Source organism: Amblyomma americanum, chromosome 2 (assembly GCF_052857255.1).
Source record: "Amblyomma americanum isolate KBUSLIRL-KWMA chromosome 2, ASM5285725v1, whole genome shotgun sequence".
In the NCBI taxonomy this organism is placed as follows: Eukaryota; Metazoa; Arthropoda; class Arachnida; order Ixodida; family Ixodidae; genus Amblyomma; species Amblyomma americanum.
The window spans coordinates 180210290-180226299 of record NC_135498.1 but is presented as its reverse complement, the minus strand read 5'-3'; the positions used below and the strand labels follow the sequence as shown (position 1 = coordinate 180226299).

General features: G+C 47.4%; 1 protein-coding gene across 1 annotated transcript in view; it reads left to right on the top strand.

The window, feature by feature from the left end:
* psidin (phagocyte signaling impaired) overlaps positions 1-16010 on the top strand; it is an 80734-nt gene that overhangs the window by 62411 nt on the left and 2313 nt on the right. Inside the window, exons 24-26 of the mRNA XM_077655547.1 lie at positions 3013-3098; positions 4440-4556; positions 9358-9504. Of these exons, the coding sequence (XP_077511673.1) occupies positions 3013-3098; positions 4440-4556; positions 9358-9504 (350 nt within the window). The remainder of the gene's footprint in view (positions 1-3012; positions 3099-4439; positions 4557-9357; positions 9505-16010) is intronic.

Sequence of the window (16010 nt, the reverse complement as noted above, 5' to 3'; positions counted from 1 at the left end):
TAGAAAACTGCGTATTTCCTGTGTCTTCTTTTTTCATCTTCGTAAAGCTTGCACCCACAAAATGTCATGAGCACTCTAGTATTCGGCCTTCCTAGTGAAATATCTTCCAGTTTTGCAGTTTTCATTTCATTTGGTGCCGATAGTACTTGTTGGATTACCGTGCTGCCATGAAATTGCTACTGTCGTGTTGGAAATTGCAGTCTTTTCCCAACAGTGGTAACTCATGCTGGCCCTTGCCCTTTTGCTGTTGTCTAGCGCCCACTTGCGTGTTCCACTGCTGCTGTTGTTTGCATGCTTGGAAATCTTTCTGACAGCTCATCATTCGGGAGCTCTGGAATTGTTTAATTTCACTTCTCTCATGTTCTCATCTCTGCACATAGCGCTGCTGCCTGCCCCATTTTAAGCCAACAACAACAGACACTGCGTCAGTGTTTCTTGTTACACAGCTGCGGCTTGTCCAGGAGGAGCCTAACGCCAATGCAGAATTGGTTTTGAGGCAATAAAGGCACAGTAACTGTCTCACTACTCTGTGGACACCTGAACCAAGCCGTGAGGGAAGGGATGAAGAAATGAAATATGGGGGGGGGGGGGTGGGAAGAGGCACCATAATGGAGAGTTTTGGATAAACTTTGGCCACCTGGGATCATTTGCACTGGCATCATACAGCACTTGGACATCTTTTGTAGCTTCGCCAGGGGTAGGAGGCTCCAGTTGCTTTAGGTTACAACTACTTCAGCACACCTGGCGACTGTAGGAGAGAACAGATGCATATAAGCGAATAAATCCCAGCACATGCACACAGTATGAGAGGCTGTGGCTTTGACCAAATTGTCTGAGGCTTCGGGAAACGACGATCTGTTTTCGTCGGTGGTGGTTTCAATCCCACTCGGGGTTGAGGTTTTTTTTTTCTGCTCGTTCCCGTAGCCATGACAATTGTACAACGCTCCTGTCGGCTTTCCTCTGGCCGGTATGGGAGGAATTGATGCTAATGTCTGCAGTGGCTGGACAGTAGTACAGTAAAATCTCGTTACTACGAACATCAGATTAACGAAATTTTCAGATTTACGAATTTTTTTTAAATCCCCGCTAAAATGCCTATACTTTCAATGTAAAAAACTTTCAGTATTACGAATTTCAAATTACCGAATATTTCAGAATAACGTATGTAATTTAATCTCGCATTCGTCGCAAGACGCTTCGTTATTACGAAGTTCCGTCGAAGTTCCGTACCAAATTCCTGAAGCTGACGCCTGTCATCATCATCCGAAGCAGCAGCTATGCGCTGGGGAACTCGTTGCAATGGATACAGCCCCAGCGGTATCGCCATCACGTGAGTGTCGCGTTGAATGAATATAGGCTAGGCGGCGCAAGCTGCCGCCCGATACAAAGGGTAAGGCCATTATCATCCATCCAGCGTGTGGTCACATACTGCGCAGTAGTCTTAAGCCTATTCAGCTCAGTGTCACTACAGCGACAGCGAACAGTAGGATCTGCAAAGTTATCGGCGCTGTGATGGTGTTGTGCATTAGCTTTGCTGACAATGAGTTTTCCTGGCCCCCGCGTTAAAAAGAAGCGACGCCAGTTTTCGCTTAAAGAAAAAGCGGACATTCTGTCGCAGCTGCTGGAAAAAAGCAAGTGGACTTGTGCAGGGAGCTTGACATTACACCGTCAACCATGGCAACGATGCTCAAAGATCGGGACAAGATCATAAAACTACATCGAGAGTCGCAGCTGGCTCCCTCAAGAAAACGTCTGCGGCTGGGCAACTACCGTGGACAGCGACTTTCGAATTATGTGGATAGCAACAGCGCGGCAGCTACATCCGCGGAGCTCGCCACCGAAGACATCGTGAATCAAGTGCGTGAGCAAGAAGAATGTAGTAGCGACGAAGACGATACCGACACTGGATCAGCGCACGAAGAGGAAGAGATTGTTTCTGGCTCGGATGTCCTAGTCTTTCTAGAGAAGACCCGACCATTCCTCGGGCGCTGCAAAGATGTCCCCGATGACATGCACAGGAAGGTCGAGGATGCGGAGGTGTTCGTCCTGCAGCGCTTGTCGTCTACTCGCCAGAAGAAGATAACAGACTTCTTCTAGCAATAAATTGTAGTTAAACTGTGCCCAGCGTTATTGTTTATTATTTACTTACCAACACGTAAATCTGCTGCAAAGGTACGTAATTTTAGTTCTTGTGATGCATTACTGACATGAAAATAATGGTTTTTCAGTACTACGATATTTCAAAATAACGATTTAAATTCGGTGGTCCCGTGAAGTTCGTTGTAACGAGATTCTACTGTACATATGGGAAGTTTTCTATTTATTTATTTATTTATTAGTTACCTGCATCGCCCCGCAGGGCATTACAGCAGGGGGGTACAGACTTCATTTATAGGTATAAAGCAATTATTGCAGTGCATGGAAAAATGCTTCGTTAGATGTAATACATACAATGCTCGATGGCAAACTGTTCCAGTCCCGAACAGTTCTAACAAAAAAAGAATAACGCAAGACGTCACCCTTGCAAGAAAATTCTCTGACCTTCAAACAGTGGTCTAGTCGCTTTGATATATAATGAGGTGCCTGGATATATTGTTCGCGGTTTATGCCAGTTTTTGAATAATAAATCTCATGGAAAAATTTCAATCTGATGTACCTTCTACGGTCCTTCAACTCTTGCCAGTTAAGTTTTCGTTTGCTTTCCGTCATACTAACTTGCCAATTATAATTACCAAGAACTTCGCCTCCATCGGTGCAGAGATGCAAACAGACCTGCCGCTCTTGCATTGTGGGAAAGGGAGGAGGTGCCATTATATAGTTGCAAAAAGCAATGCCAGTTTGAATTCAGCCTGTCTTGGCATTCTGAACCGTGGCAGAAGGGGAGGTGAACGTGACCAACGAAGGCATGAGTGGCTGATAAAAATGTCTTGCCATCATTTGCTTTGGCGGCTGGGTCTAATTTTTTTGTTTCTGCAACATCCCTCTCTCTTTTTTCCTCTTTTTTGTTTCCAGGTATGGTGTCCAAGGTCAAGGATCTCAAGGTGGACAGCCTACACTCAACGCATGTCTTTCTAGAAGCGCTTGCCAATGCCACTGAGGTAGGTGGGGCCTTCCTTCCCTGGTACTGTTCCGGAACCATCAGAGAACGTTTTGCAAGCTTAGCAGGGTAGAGACTTGTGTCTCTTCCTGTCTGCCGGTGATCCTTGTCTTGGCAGTTGGTGGAGCGTTTGTGCTTGCATTAGTTATTCAGTGCCATTATGGTGAGGCTTTATGTACTAGTCAGCCAAAATTAGACAGAAGTAGCCTGTGTGGAAAAGTGGAATTTCCGTATATACTTGTGTAAGGTCCACCCCCGTGTTAGGGCCGCACCCCTAGCTCGGCAGCCGGTCTTTTGAAAATAAAGTCAGCCAAAAGAACTGTTTTATATGTGTATAATTTTGCCCCCGTGGTACGTTACACTGAGAGCTGATGGATGATGACTGCCTGCGCGACCACACACGCCTGCGCACCAGACTTCGCCTCAAACCATGTACATGCGGTGCCTCAGTGGTGCTAACTCGTCTTGCACGCTTGCCGTTCGCACTAGAAAGGACAAAACATTGTGCTGCGCAAAAAAACTAGAATGGGGTGCCCCCAAGCTAGCAGCATGTTTCTGGTGGCGCGCTGCCCTGCCGGGCTCGGGTACCATAGTAGCGCGCCATTCGCCAACGTGCTTCACATCGAAGCCACACCGAAAGTGGTTTGAATCAAGCCATGGTCTACTATATAAGTTTTAACCTCATTACAAGGTCACCATAACACAATAACCTCACATTAAAATGAACTTGTAATTGGTTTCTGCAAACCCTTCGATAGTGAAGTGCGCCGAAAAGCAGGCCAGGCGAACGCCACCTTACACTGACGGCCGCGGGTCGCACACGTGACACGCCGCTCTGAACTGTCAGTCAGTGGAATGCCAGATTCTCGGAGGATTTGACCTTAACTTAGAATCACGTGACGTCTGCCTATAAACTGATCTAGCAATCTCTTTTACTTTATGCAGTTAATTCGTGTCAGCCATTGGGCATGCGTATTATCATCCGCACTTTCAATGCTTTATGTACGTATTTTAAGGATTCACCAGGACTGTGCTAATTCATCATAAAAATGTTTGTTTTAGCGTAAAAAGGGATGCATATTCGTGGCTCTGTCTTAGTAGGGAAAATTTTAAAATGCCTGTCCCATGTAAGGGTTTTACCATGAAAAAAGCGCTGCCTTTATAAGAGTATATACAATATCTCTCACTTAAATTTCCACCAACCCGTAAAAGGCATACTGGCTTTCTTCAGGCTTTCTGGTGACCTAGATGCCTTGAGTTCTAGCAGTACTGTTGGTGTTAGTGCTGTCACGTTGGGCTTGCATGCGTACCTAAGTGGCTGCTCTCCTCTCCTCGTGCCCAGGTGGTCGGTTGGTGCAGCCTGGTGGCAGCCCTGGTTGGCTCACTGGCACGGCCTGTTCGCCATGCAGTGGCCAAGAAGGGCAAGAAAAAGACAAAAGAAGCCAGCTCTGCAGATGAGGTAGGTATCTGGGCCGCTTCTGTCCTGTATCCTTTGTGCTGGTTGCATACACTCCCATGACACTGCAGCTGCCTGCTCTTGCCTGGAACTTGTTGTGTGTGTGCTCCGACCTATAACAAGCTTTGTACGCCTGGTTTTTAGAGACAGATGCCAGAAGCATCCCTGTGGACGGCCCGACGCTCATGAAGAAAACGAAGTGGTTTGCTGTAGCCTTCGGAAAAAGCTTCACTGGTGGCACCCGTTGGCAGCAGCATTTTAAGTCTACAGCATCATCGGAAAGATCCTCTCGGGTGGAAGCGAAGCGACTAGCACCATTGACACGAAGTGGCTGTCTGAAGAGTGGCCAGAGATTTGCGATAGCTTTTCACCGTCGCAAATATTTAACGTAGATAAGACAGCATTGTTTTCGCAAATGCTGCCAAATAAGACTCTGCACCTGAAGGGAAGTGCACGCCATGGTGGAAAAGAACAGCAAAGTGCACGTCTCGATTTTGCTCGCTGCAAATATGGATGGGTCATGCAAGCTGCGGCCACTGGTTATCAACAAAAGCAGGTCACCACGCTGTTTCAAAAACACGAAAAGCCTCCCGGTTCGATAATCATTTAATAAGAAGGCTTAGATGACACACGATCTTTTCACCGAGTGACTCTGAACGTGGGATGCCGAACTGGAGAAGTCAGGCCGCAATGTTTGTCTTCTTGACAGCTGTTCTGCCCATCATGTCGTCTGCCAGTTGAAGCAGATGACCATCAAATTTCTGCCGCCAAATACATAAAGCTTCAACCTCTCGATCAGGGCATAGTGAAAGCATTTAAGATTGGTTACAGACGGAAACTGGTGCAGAGGCTGCTAATCAACCTTCAATTAAGAATCGAATTTAAGGTGAACCTCCTTGGAGCCATACAGATGCTGGCTGGTGCCTGCAATGACATGAAGCAAAGCACAATCGTAAACTGCTTCCGTAAAGCAGGGTTTGTGGTTGCTTCAGATGACAGGTGTCTAGACACAGAAAACGACGGCGCTGAATGCCTGGACAGCAAGTTCCGTGAGCTCTCAGTGTTTGCAGGCGTCGTCCCAGACGGCGTAACAGCACAAGATTTTGTGAGTTCTTTGTGACGATGCGCAAGCCGTTGTGGATCGTGCCGATGCTGAGATTGTGGCTAACATCATAGATACCGAGGAAGCGGACCTGAGCAGTGGCGAAGATTGAGGCGAAGAGACCCAGCCGCCGCATCTGCATTCAGCGCTATTCGTCGCTGTTGTGGCACAATGGAAGGCACTGTACTTTCTCACTTGGATACCATCAGCAAGATTGAGGACATCTTAATGAGCTTCATGGTCCAGAAGAAGAGGCAAGCTCAGCTCATGGACCTTTTTCTTATGAAACAAAATGCGGTGGTCGTGGAGCTGTGCTTTTTTTTTTGTTGACTTTGTAGGAGCAAATTGGTAAGTTCCCACTTGTCATGATCCCAGGGAAATTGTCTGAGATGTGCGCAGTTTTGAAATAAGCATCTAATCAGCATAATTTATATTTTGAATTATCTATATATCACTTTCTTGCGATTCCTTTCAGTTCGATATATCCGTTATCGACCGTACTATAGGTATATAGTACACCTTGGCAGGTTGTGACATCACAAGGTCACGTAACTTAGGTGGCAAGTGAACCACCTGCTTTTCCCCTCGCAACACCACCGAGGAGGAGTATGACGAAAACGCCGACACTGGATTTTCTACAGAACGGGCAGGAACTGTGACTGATACGCATACGTAGAACGACTGTACTAAACACTGTGTCACATACCATATTTACACGACTGTAAGTCGACTGAAGTATAAGTCGACCCCCCAAAATCACATTTCCGAAAAATAAAAAAAAACTTCCGAGCTTGTTTAAGCTTGGCCCTGAATAGTTGAACGCGGTAGCATTATCCAGCGGTCGCCGTTTATCGCCAGCTGCTATCGGCTGCCACGCGTGGGCGTGCCCATGGGCACATTCTAAAACGAAAATGTATTAGTCACTGGACTACTCGTCCACACTTGCACCATCGACCTCACTAGCGCTGCTGTCGTGATCGCTGCTGCGGTCGAACAGCACATCGTTTTAACGCCATCATCCAGCGAAATCCCACACTTCGCAAACAGCCACATCAAGACATTGCGTGTAACAGCTGAAAATTTTCCTCGCTGCAGCTGCCACACCTGTATCACACGTTGCAAACGTCGAACTTGCGCCCCGGCACGGTTGTTTGTTTCTTCAGCGCAAAAAATGGCAGCCATCTTAAATGTAGCCGTGAACGAGCGCCGGTCGCTTGCCGGACCTGGAGCGCAAATGATGACAGACGAAGCCATGGACGATTAAAAACTTGTGATACGCGGCCGGCAGTAATCAAATGCATCAGAGCTAAAGAGAAACTACACGTGAATGGCGTCAGCTCTTAAGTCGGCTACCGACACTCCCCGGCATTGCTGCCGTTCTGAGTAGGGGGGCCGCCTCGATTGGAACAGCGGCGCTTCCATTAACTATCAACGCTCCCTTGAGCGCCGAGCGCGCATTTGAAAGTAAAAGCAAAACTTGTTGGATGCTTGAGCTTCCCGTACAACTCGACTGTGTTATCGGGCAGCCACCGCTTATCAGCAACCGCAGTCAGCAGCCACGTGTGGGGTGCCAGTTTGCTGCTTATCAATAGCCGCCATCGGCCGCCGCCTGCACGTGCGGGGAGGGTATACCAGTTCTGCGTGTTGACATCGCAGCTGCTCAAGGCCAGCACCAAGAGCGATGTGATGGAGCCGCACAGCAAAAATGCAACCACGCTGTAGCATGCCCGATATCTCGTTTGTCTCGCCTTTACTTATAGTGCGATGTTTTCGTTTCGATTGTAAGTCGACCCCTCCACTTGGGATTTTCAAATTTTAAAAAATAGGTTGACACTTACAATCATGTAAACACGGTAACTACTTAGCTTCATCTATGCTGTACAAACACACATAACACATTGAGCTACCACTTCAATCACATAGCAATATCCTGCATAATCATGATAAACAAAGCAAAACAGTGGCCACAAAGTGCTACACAATTCAGATTTGGCCTAACTATGCATATCTGACGCATTTTTTTTATAACTTATATAAATGTTTAGCCCAAGCAGGTTTATTCTAAGCAGTGTACAGTTAAACCTGGATATAACAAAGCTGAAAAAGTCCGGGATTTTTCGTTACGTTCGGGTTTTCATTGCATGCAGTTTTTGCGGGAGGGCCCTAAAGGGCAATGCAGAACGGAAACCAAGATAAGAAATAAATGTAGGTGAAACCTCCGTAAAAATGTTTACAGAAAACCCCAGTGCTCGAAGTCGTATAAACACAGAGATATGTTCCGTGATCGTGCTGATAGCGTGACTGCCACAGTAGCCACCTTCACCTCTGCTGCAGCTCTCGCAATGCCGCTAAGAGTGTGGTTGGGAGAGTGAAAGAGGCGAGGGAGAAACGTGGCCGAGCTAGAGAGCGCTCGCAGTCACGCTGCCACCGTACATCGGCCGCAGAGGCGCCTGCTTCCTCCCGCATGTTCCTTCTCTCGGTCTGCCTGCCGCTGTTGCCCCTGGAAACATTCTTCGCCTTGCGTTGCTGGCGCTCTCCGCCGTCCCACTCACGACGCACGAGAGCCTTCGGCACTGGAATTACGCAGACAACCGCGCGGTGGCAATGGGTGCGCATTTCTCGTGCCGTTTCGTTTTTACTATGCCCCATCATTTTCAGCGTGAACTGTTGTATTGCCACGTGTTATCACGTTTCAGAAGTGAAACAAACAGAGATCTGCCTGCGACGCTGGAGCACGACGCTTTGCCTTGATGGCAGTCTCTCATTGATGTTCCTCTCATGTCAGTTGGTGCTTTATCATCGTGAAACTTCTGTCAAACTTCGTAACTCAACACAAGCTAACTGATAGTCGGCTTAGCGAGTTCATTATATCAAGGTCAACTGCCGCAACACATTTGTTACATGGAGGTCTCAAATACACGCACTTCAATGGGGGTGGCATTGGAGAATCAAAAAATTTCGTTACATCGAAGAATTCGCTATATGGAAGTTCGTTACATCCAGGCTTAACTGTACTGCTTGTCGACATCCACCATCGGCCACCGTGCGCGGGGAGGGAGTGCTGGTTTTGCGTGTTGACATAGCACCTGCTCAAGGCCAGCGCCAAGAGTGACGTGACGGAGATGCACAGCAAAAATGTAACCATGCTGTAGGATGCCCGATATCTCATTTGTTTCTCCTCTATTTATGATGCCATGCTTTGGTTTCGATTTTAAGTCGACCACCCACTTCGGATTTTCAAATTAGAAAAAAATAGGTCGACTTACAATTGTGTAACTTATATTCACATCTGCATGGGTCTAGAAAATGCTAGCACTGTGCTTAACATATCAAGCCTTACTTTGCTTCCCAAAGAAACATGTCATGGACAAACAGGTGCTGCGGTTTCACCTTGCATGTACAATGTGTTGCTGGAAAATGTCTATTCTGATTGACACTTGCCTTCTTCATGTACCACCAAGTTGCCAAAGTAATATTTCAAGATGTGAAGTGCTGTTCCTGTTAGTAGTGACACTTAATTTGCCTGTCTGACACTCGTACAAGTCTGAACTTTTGGAAGTGTCAAGTATGAGATTGCTTCCCACCTTGGAGAGATTTGGAAACTTGGAAAGAGCCACACACTGTGGCCCAGAAGCAAACTCCTTGGGCTGTGTACTCTTTGAAAAGGCTGTACTACAGCATACTGTGCATCTTGCTCTGCAGGCGTCACAGAAGCAGTTTGTCACTCTGCTGGGAGAACTGGAGGCGGCAGCGACAGACCTTCATGCCGTGGTGGGGCGGGCGCCGGTAGACCTACTGACAACGCTCGTGGCATCCATCAATCTTGACCAGGAGGACCCTTTCCTACCGGTCAGCCTTTCCTTCCTTTCTTTTTTCCTTGTGGCTCTTGCAGCTGTTTCATCGTGCGTGCTGTGAAGCTTCAGTCTAAAATGCTAGGGCCTATGGCCAGCTTCACGAGGCTAGGAAACAGAGGTACTCACCAGTGATGCAGATAGTATCGGCTGCACCTTGCAATTTTTGAGCAGTGCTGAGCTCTTCATTTCACCCGTACATCTGTCATGCAGTATTTCAGATATCGGGTAAATCAGAGTGATGAATTTCGAACCATTGGGCCTTCATGGAGTTTTTACAACTGGTTGATTGAAGTGATGGGTTCTTGTGTAATGGGCATTTAAAGCCACAGCAAATTAATTCGCACAGAACTGCATGTAAGGATATGCCTTCAAACTAGTGGCCAGCCTTGTTATACAGTACAGTCAAGCCTACATATAACGGCCCCACTTAAGACGAACTTTCGCTTATAACGAACGAGACCTGCGTAACTGTCAAAATATACATTGTTTCAATGGTACCGAATCACACGTATAACGAATGTCATTAAGCCCTGCTGAACAGTTACAGCGAACAGACGGCGTAAACCCGGCGCCGTGATGCAAGATAACCTGCTTCTGACCCCTTTGTGCGCCCGGCGCGCGGCATGTTTTCCCGAGGCTCATCGCAGGCCAACTGCCCGCCTCGTTTCGCGCCGCTCTCAAGCAAGCTACCCTCCTCCGGCAACGCGCCTTCCAACATCGCCCTCTCGCCCCTCCTCGAAACTCCGCTTCCCTCTCCTCACTCTCTTGCAAATCCACGTGTGGCCTCCGCGATCAACCGCGCCGCCGCCAGTGCTGACCGCGGAGGCCACGCTCTGTGAAGCAAGCCTTCCATGGGAGCCAAGAGGTGGCTGCACTGACACTCACGGACACCCCTCATTGGTCTCTGCGCTGGTGCTGTGCATCTGTATCTTTAGCTTGATTGGCTTGATTGCCGCCTGTGCACGTTGCACTTCTACCCCATCGCGCGCTTTTGTCACTCTTGTTGCGGTGCAGGCGTTTCAATGGCTTCGTTCAAATCTCGGGCCCTGGCTGTAATTCGGGATGGTGAACGGGAACACTGTGTCCATTTCCGTTGTATTCAGCGGTAGAGATTATGAAAGCAGCCTGGGCGGAGGTGATGACCACTGGCGAGCAGAACTGCTTCCGCAAGGCCGGCTTCGTCGGCACAGTGTCTGATGTTGAGCCTGATTCTTCGGAAGATGACCAACCTGGCGGCGATTTGTGGCTGCTAGTCATCGGCTCCGACATGGGTGGTCATGACATTGGTTGGAATGATTTTATTTCTGTCGATGGTGCTGCCGACACCGCCGAACCGTGCATGGACGAGGGCATTGTTTCTGAAGTGCGCGGGACAAGAGTGACGCGGAGGAATCAGATGAGGATGAAACTTCGGAGCCAGCACCCATAAGCGCGCCTGTAGCAATGAGCTACATAGAGAGCCTCAGACAACTTGTCTATGCCAAGGGCCTTGGCAATAGCACGCTTCTGCTTTAAACAGACTGGAAACCTCCCTCATTGGATCTACGCTGCAGAAACAGACTTCCATCATGGACTTTTTTAAAAAGCAAAGAAAAAAATTTTGTGTATTGACAAGCAACTGTCTTTAAAGCTGTGGTCCACTTACTACGAACTTTGGGATATAACGAACGGACGCCGCGTGACGCTTATGTTCGTTATAAGCGGGCTCGACTGTATAAACTTATAAACTTATTGCTACAGACCTTGACTGTGTTCAGGAGTCCAGTCTGCAGAATCAAAATATTGTTACAGTACCCGCTTTAGTAAACTTACATATTGCCACGTGCCGAACGCGCCGCGCGGCCTCCATGCTTAGTCAAAGATGACGACGAAGTGTTGGTTGGCTCCCGAGGCGCTCTGGCTCTGTGCTTGGGACCCTGGCTGTCTGATTAAAGCGCCTAGCCTTCTGTTCCCCCCGACGTCTACCTGCACGGCTCCTCAGGTCGTGATAATATGCTAAAGACATGGGTATAGTAAAGTGAACCTGTAGTCCCATTTTGCCTTCTATAAACGACTGTTACTTTTTTTACATTTAAATTACCTTCAAGAGGGGTCGGGGGGATAGTGGTCGTAAAGAAATGATTAATGAAGTGACAATTTTAAAATCTTCAGGAAACATATAGGTATTTTCAACTGCTGATTCCAAATATATTTAGTTTCATGTAAAATAATTTCATGTACCAATAAAACGAGTTGCTGGGCTAGTTGGTGACACATATCTGAATACAAAAAAATTGGCTCGTCTATGCCAGGATATACGTAGCAAAATCTAAGGCATAGCTTAATTAGCCTTGGTTAATCTTGATTGCAAGTCCAGGTTAGTCTGGTTGTCTGGCTAGTTGTTGTCACGCGGTTGGTCACGCGACCAGTCACGTGGTTCATCACGTGGTGCGGTGCAACTACGGTGGGAATGCGAGCACCGCGAAACTGCGAGTTCGTGGCCAATGTAGCTTTCGCTACAGAAGGTAGCGCAAAAAAGACGACCACAGGAAGAAGACACCACAAATACGAACGGTAATAAAAATTGGCTTTATTTTCCGGAACAGATAGCAATATATAAGCATACAAATCGCATGCGCACATGACAATACAATGACTCACTTTTTTGTTGATTTGGAAAGCCTGCAGCAAAACTCTGGCTTTTGTGTTTGCACTTCTGCCCAGAATCTTTGCTTCTTTAAGATAAGGACAACGTAGTGAGCCATGGAAAAAAAAATGATAGGAAGAAATGGGCTTGGGCAGGACATATAATGCGAAGGCAACCGCTGGTCCCTAACGGTAACGGAGTGGAATCCTAGAGAAGGCAAGCATAGCAGGGGGTGGCCGAAGGTTAGGTGGGCGGATAAGCTTAAGAAGTTTGCAGGCATAGGATGGGCGCAGCCGACAAAGGACAGGGTTAATTGGAGAGACAGGGGAGAGGCCTTTTCCCTGCAGTGGGTGCAGTCATGCTGCTGCTGCTGATGATAATGATGATGATGAATTGTTACAACCGGGTTGCACCGAAAAAAATGAAAAGATGACGATCTTTAGAGCATCTATTGACAGGAAAGATCCGGAGGGGTTTGATTGTTCTAATGGCTGTAAAAGCTCGTTATTTCAAACTTCAGGGGGCCAGAAAAATGTTCAAATTATTGAGTGATCCTGAAAAACTAACAAGAAACGATTGCATTATGGTATATTTGTTTGGTGCGAAAGACTGGATAATGGTTGCTTGCTTTTGAGGCGAACGGCGCAACAATTTTTTTTTTTTTTTTCACATTTTCATAAATGCTTTATCACACGCATACTGTCAGGAGCGTCGAAGCAGCACTGTTCTAAAGTGGTAAGGGCCTCAAAGTTCACAGTGTGATGCGCAAGCACTGGAGCTCCACCGCTATCGCGTCACACCCCTCACAAGCAGCAGCATCACTTGTGAGGAGGTTTCACTGCACAAACAGCGAACGGCACATGATGAGCGCGCAATTTCGGCGCACTGAAAGAACCAGAGAAATAACCACACGGATGAATGCAATCGCACCAGTCAGCACCCGAAACTGCGCGCAGCAGGGCGCATCTAGCTAGCTGCTGCAGGCTTGCGCGAAGCTCAGAAAAGCGAAACCGAAACTACGCGGTCTGATTTCGATACGGGGCCATGCGTTTGTCGTCATGCCTGCGGTTGTACGCATGTCTGAGGTGCATGGATGACTCTGCAGCATAGAATTCAGGTTTGAACAGGGCTATTTGGTCGATTGCTTGCCATGCCAGTCATACCTGGACACAGCCTTCCTTCAGGAGCCCGTTCCCAAGTGAGTTCGAGAGCCCATTCTTTTCCTCAAAAACCAATTTCAGTTTCAGTTCGACGCCATGGACATACATGGGCACTGACCAGGACAGTGCTGGCAGTTTGAACAAGCATTTACTATTATATTACAACATGCAAAGGTTACTGTTCGTTGCTGTCCGCGCCGGTGACAGCTGCCATGATCGCCTCGTTGGTGAGGTCCTCGTTTGTCATGACTGCATTGTCAGCTTGAAAGAAATCATCCAACTCAGCATGCCACAATCATCACCGTTCACCACCTATCACCTTTGGCTAGCAGTTGCTAATGGTGGCCACCTTCAAGTTCCACCAAGCTCCTGTGAGCATTTCCGCTGCCTGACGAATACGTGTTGCAGTCGTCTGGTTTAGGCGGAGGTTGATAAGCAACCGCTGCGCAAGGCGCTTACGAAACTCTGCCTTTACACTCTTTATGATGCCTTGGTCTAGCGGTTGCAGCAAAGACGTGTTGTTTGGCGGCGGAAATTCCAGGCAAACGTGCGTCATGCAAACATTCACTGTGTGAGCTGAGCAGTTATCAACAACGAAAAGAATTCTTCGATCATCCTTCCTCATTTGGTTGTCGAGTTTGATCAGCCACTCGGAAAACAATTCTCTCGTCATCCACGCACGGCAGTTGTACGCTGCCAACATCACGTTCTTCACGCAACGAGGCTTCGCATACTTGCCTATGATGAGCTGCTTAATTTTTTTGTGCCTTTTGCATATCAGAGCAGGACAGTCACGTGAAGATTCGACTTCTTCCCTCCTTTGCACTGCTGTCCTTTGAAGTGCATCATCTGATGTGGCAGAAGCTGGTAAAAACTTCCAGTCTTGTCCGCATTGAAAATATCATCTTCAGAGTAACATTCAGCTACCTCTTGGGAACAATACCATTTCGCCTGGAATCCGCGCCTTCTCTGTCAGCAGCCTTTTTCTTGCCCGAGGCTACCTGCCAAGCTGTTTCATTTCTTTGACGGAAACGGAAAAGCCAACCCAATCTTGCATCAAACCCAGTTAGTTGTTTCAAATGCATCAGCAAATTCTCGCGTTTTTCTTGCAGCATTGGGCCAGACACAGGAACGTTTTGCAGTCTGGCATCTTTAAACCATGTGAGAACAGCTTCGTCCACATTTTGGAAGTTTCCCAGTCGCAGCTGTTTCCTCGTGGGAGCAAGTTGCGACTCCCGGTGAACTTTGAGGATCATGTCTCGGTCCTTCAAAATGGTCGCAACCTTTGATAGGGCAATGCCACGCTCTCTGCAGAGGTCAATTTGCTTTTTCCTTGCGTCAATTTTTTGCAGTCTTTTTCCTGCAGCGAAAACTGCTTTCGCTTCTTCTTGGTGCTGTTGCTAGCTGCATTCATCATTGAATCATGCATGAACTTTGCAGTAAGGTCATGCACAACGAAAAAAACACTCGCGCGTACAACGACCCAATGGCCACTGACACCCAACCAACCCAACACAAAGAGAAGAAAGAAGAAGGTGGCTAGGCCTGCTAGGCTACTGAACATTAAACCACAGCCTTGTTGTGGTGCTAGCAGTGGGCGCTAAACATGGTGATGATGATAGCTACTTCCCATGGAGCCTACACACAGAAACGGCGTTTTCTGATTCACATGATGGTTGCGACGCTGTTAATTTTAGCCGAATTCATAATACTGATGTTCCTTGATTATACAGGGGAGAATAAATTACGTACACTACTCTGAAATAAGCGCTATATTGAAATTTGTAGTTCTTAAATATTTTTAAATTGAAATTATTGGCAATTTGGTGGGGATTTTTTAAAGGTTTGTTAATTTGAAAAATTAGTTAATGTGGTGTTCATAGTAATGAGATTTGACTGTATATGTTAATCTTAATGCGAGTTTACTGTGTGATGCCAAACTGCTAACAATGTTAGACCTTTGATTGTACACCGTGACAAGATTCAAAGCACTTGAGCTGCACTAGGCTAAGCACGCTAGGTCTTGTGACGCCGAGCGAACGGCGCACTACTACAGCGTGCCCGAGCCTGGCGGACGGCAGATCACCTCAAAGAAGTGCGCTGCTAACGTGGGTACTCTCCATTCTAATTTTTGCACAGCATAACGCTTTGTCTTTTCTGGTGCAAATGTCAAGTGCACAAAATGAGTTAGCAACACTGAGGCACTGAACACTAGCGCTGAGGCACCATGCGTTCACGGTCCAGGCGTAGTCCGGGACGTGGGACAATGGCGTGTATGGTTGTACCAAGTGTCGCAGGTAGTTATCGTCTTTCAGCTGCCAGCATAACATACCACGGGGGCAAAATCATGCACACATGAAGCCATTCTTTTGGCTTTGGCTCTCCTTTTTTTTTTTTCGAATAACCTGCTGCCAAGTTGGAGGTGCAGCCCTTACACGAGGACGGTCCTTACATGGAGGTGGCCCTTACATGAGTATATACAATATATTAGTGGACGAGTTATGTTTGTGCAATTGTGTCATATGCGCCAGCCATAGCCCACAGCCACATGATTCCGGCGAACTTCGCAAGCATGTCATTCCATCCAGCTCTGAGCTACCTTGATTACATTTTCCTCTTGCGCAGCCCACCTTGTCGCCCTTAGTGTTACTGTATAGAGCCCGAGTTATATGTTGTAGGTCCACCATATTGGTCTTCCAAGCATCTAGGTCATGC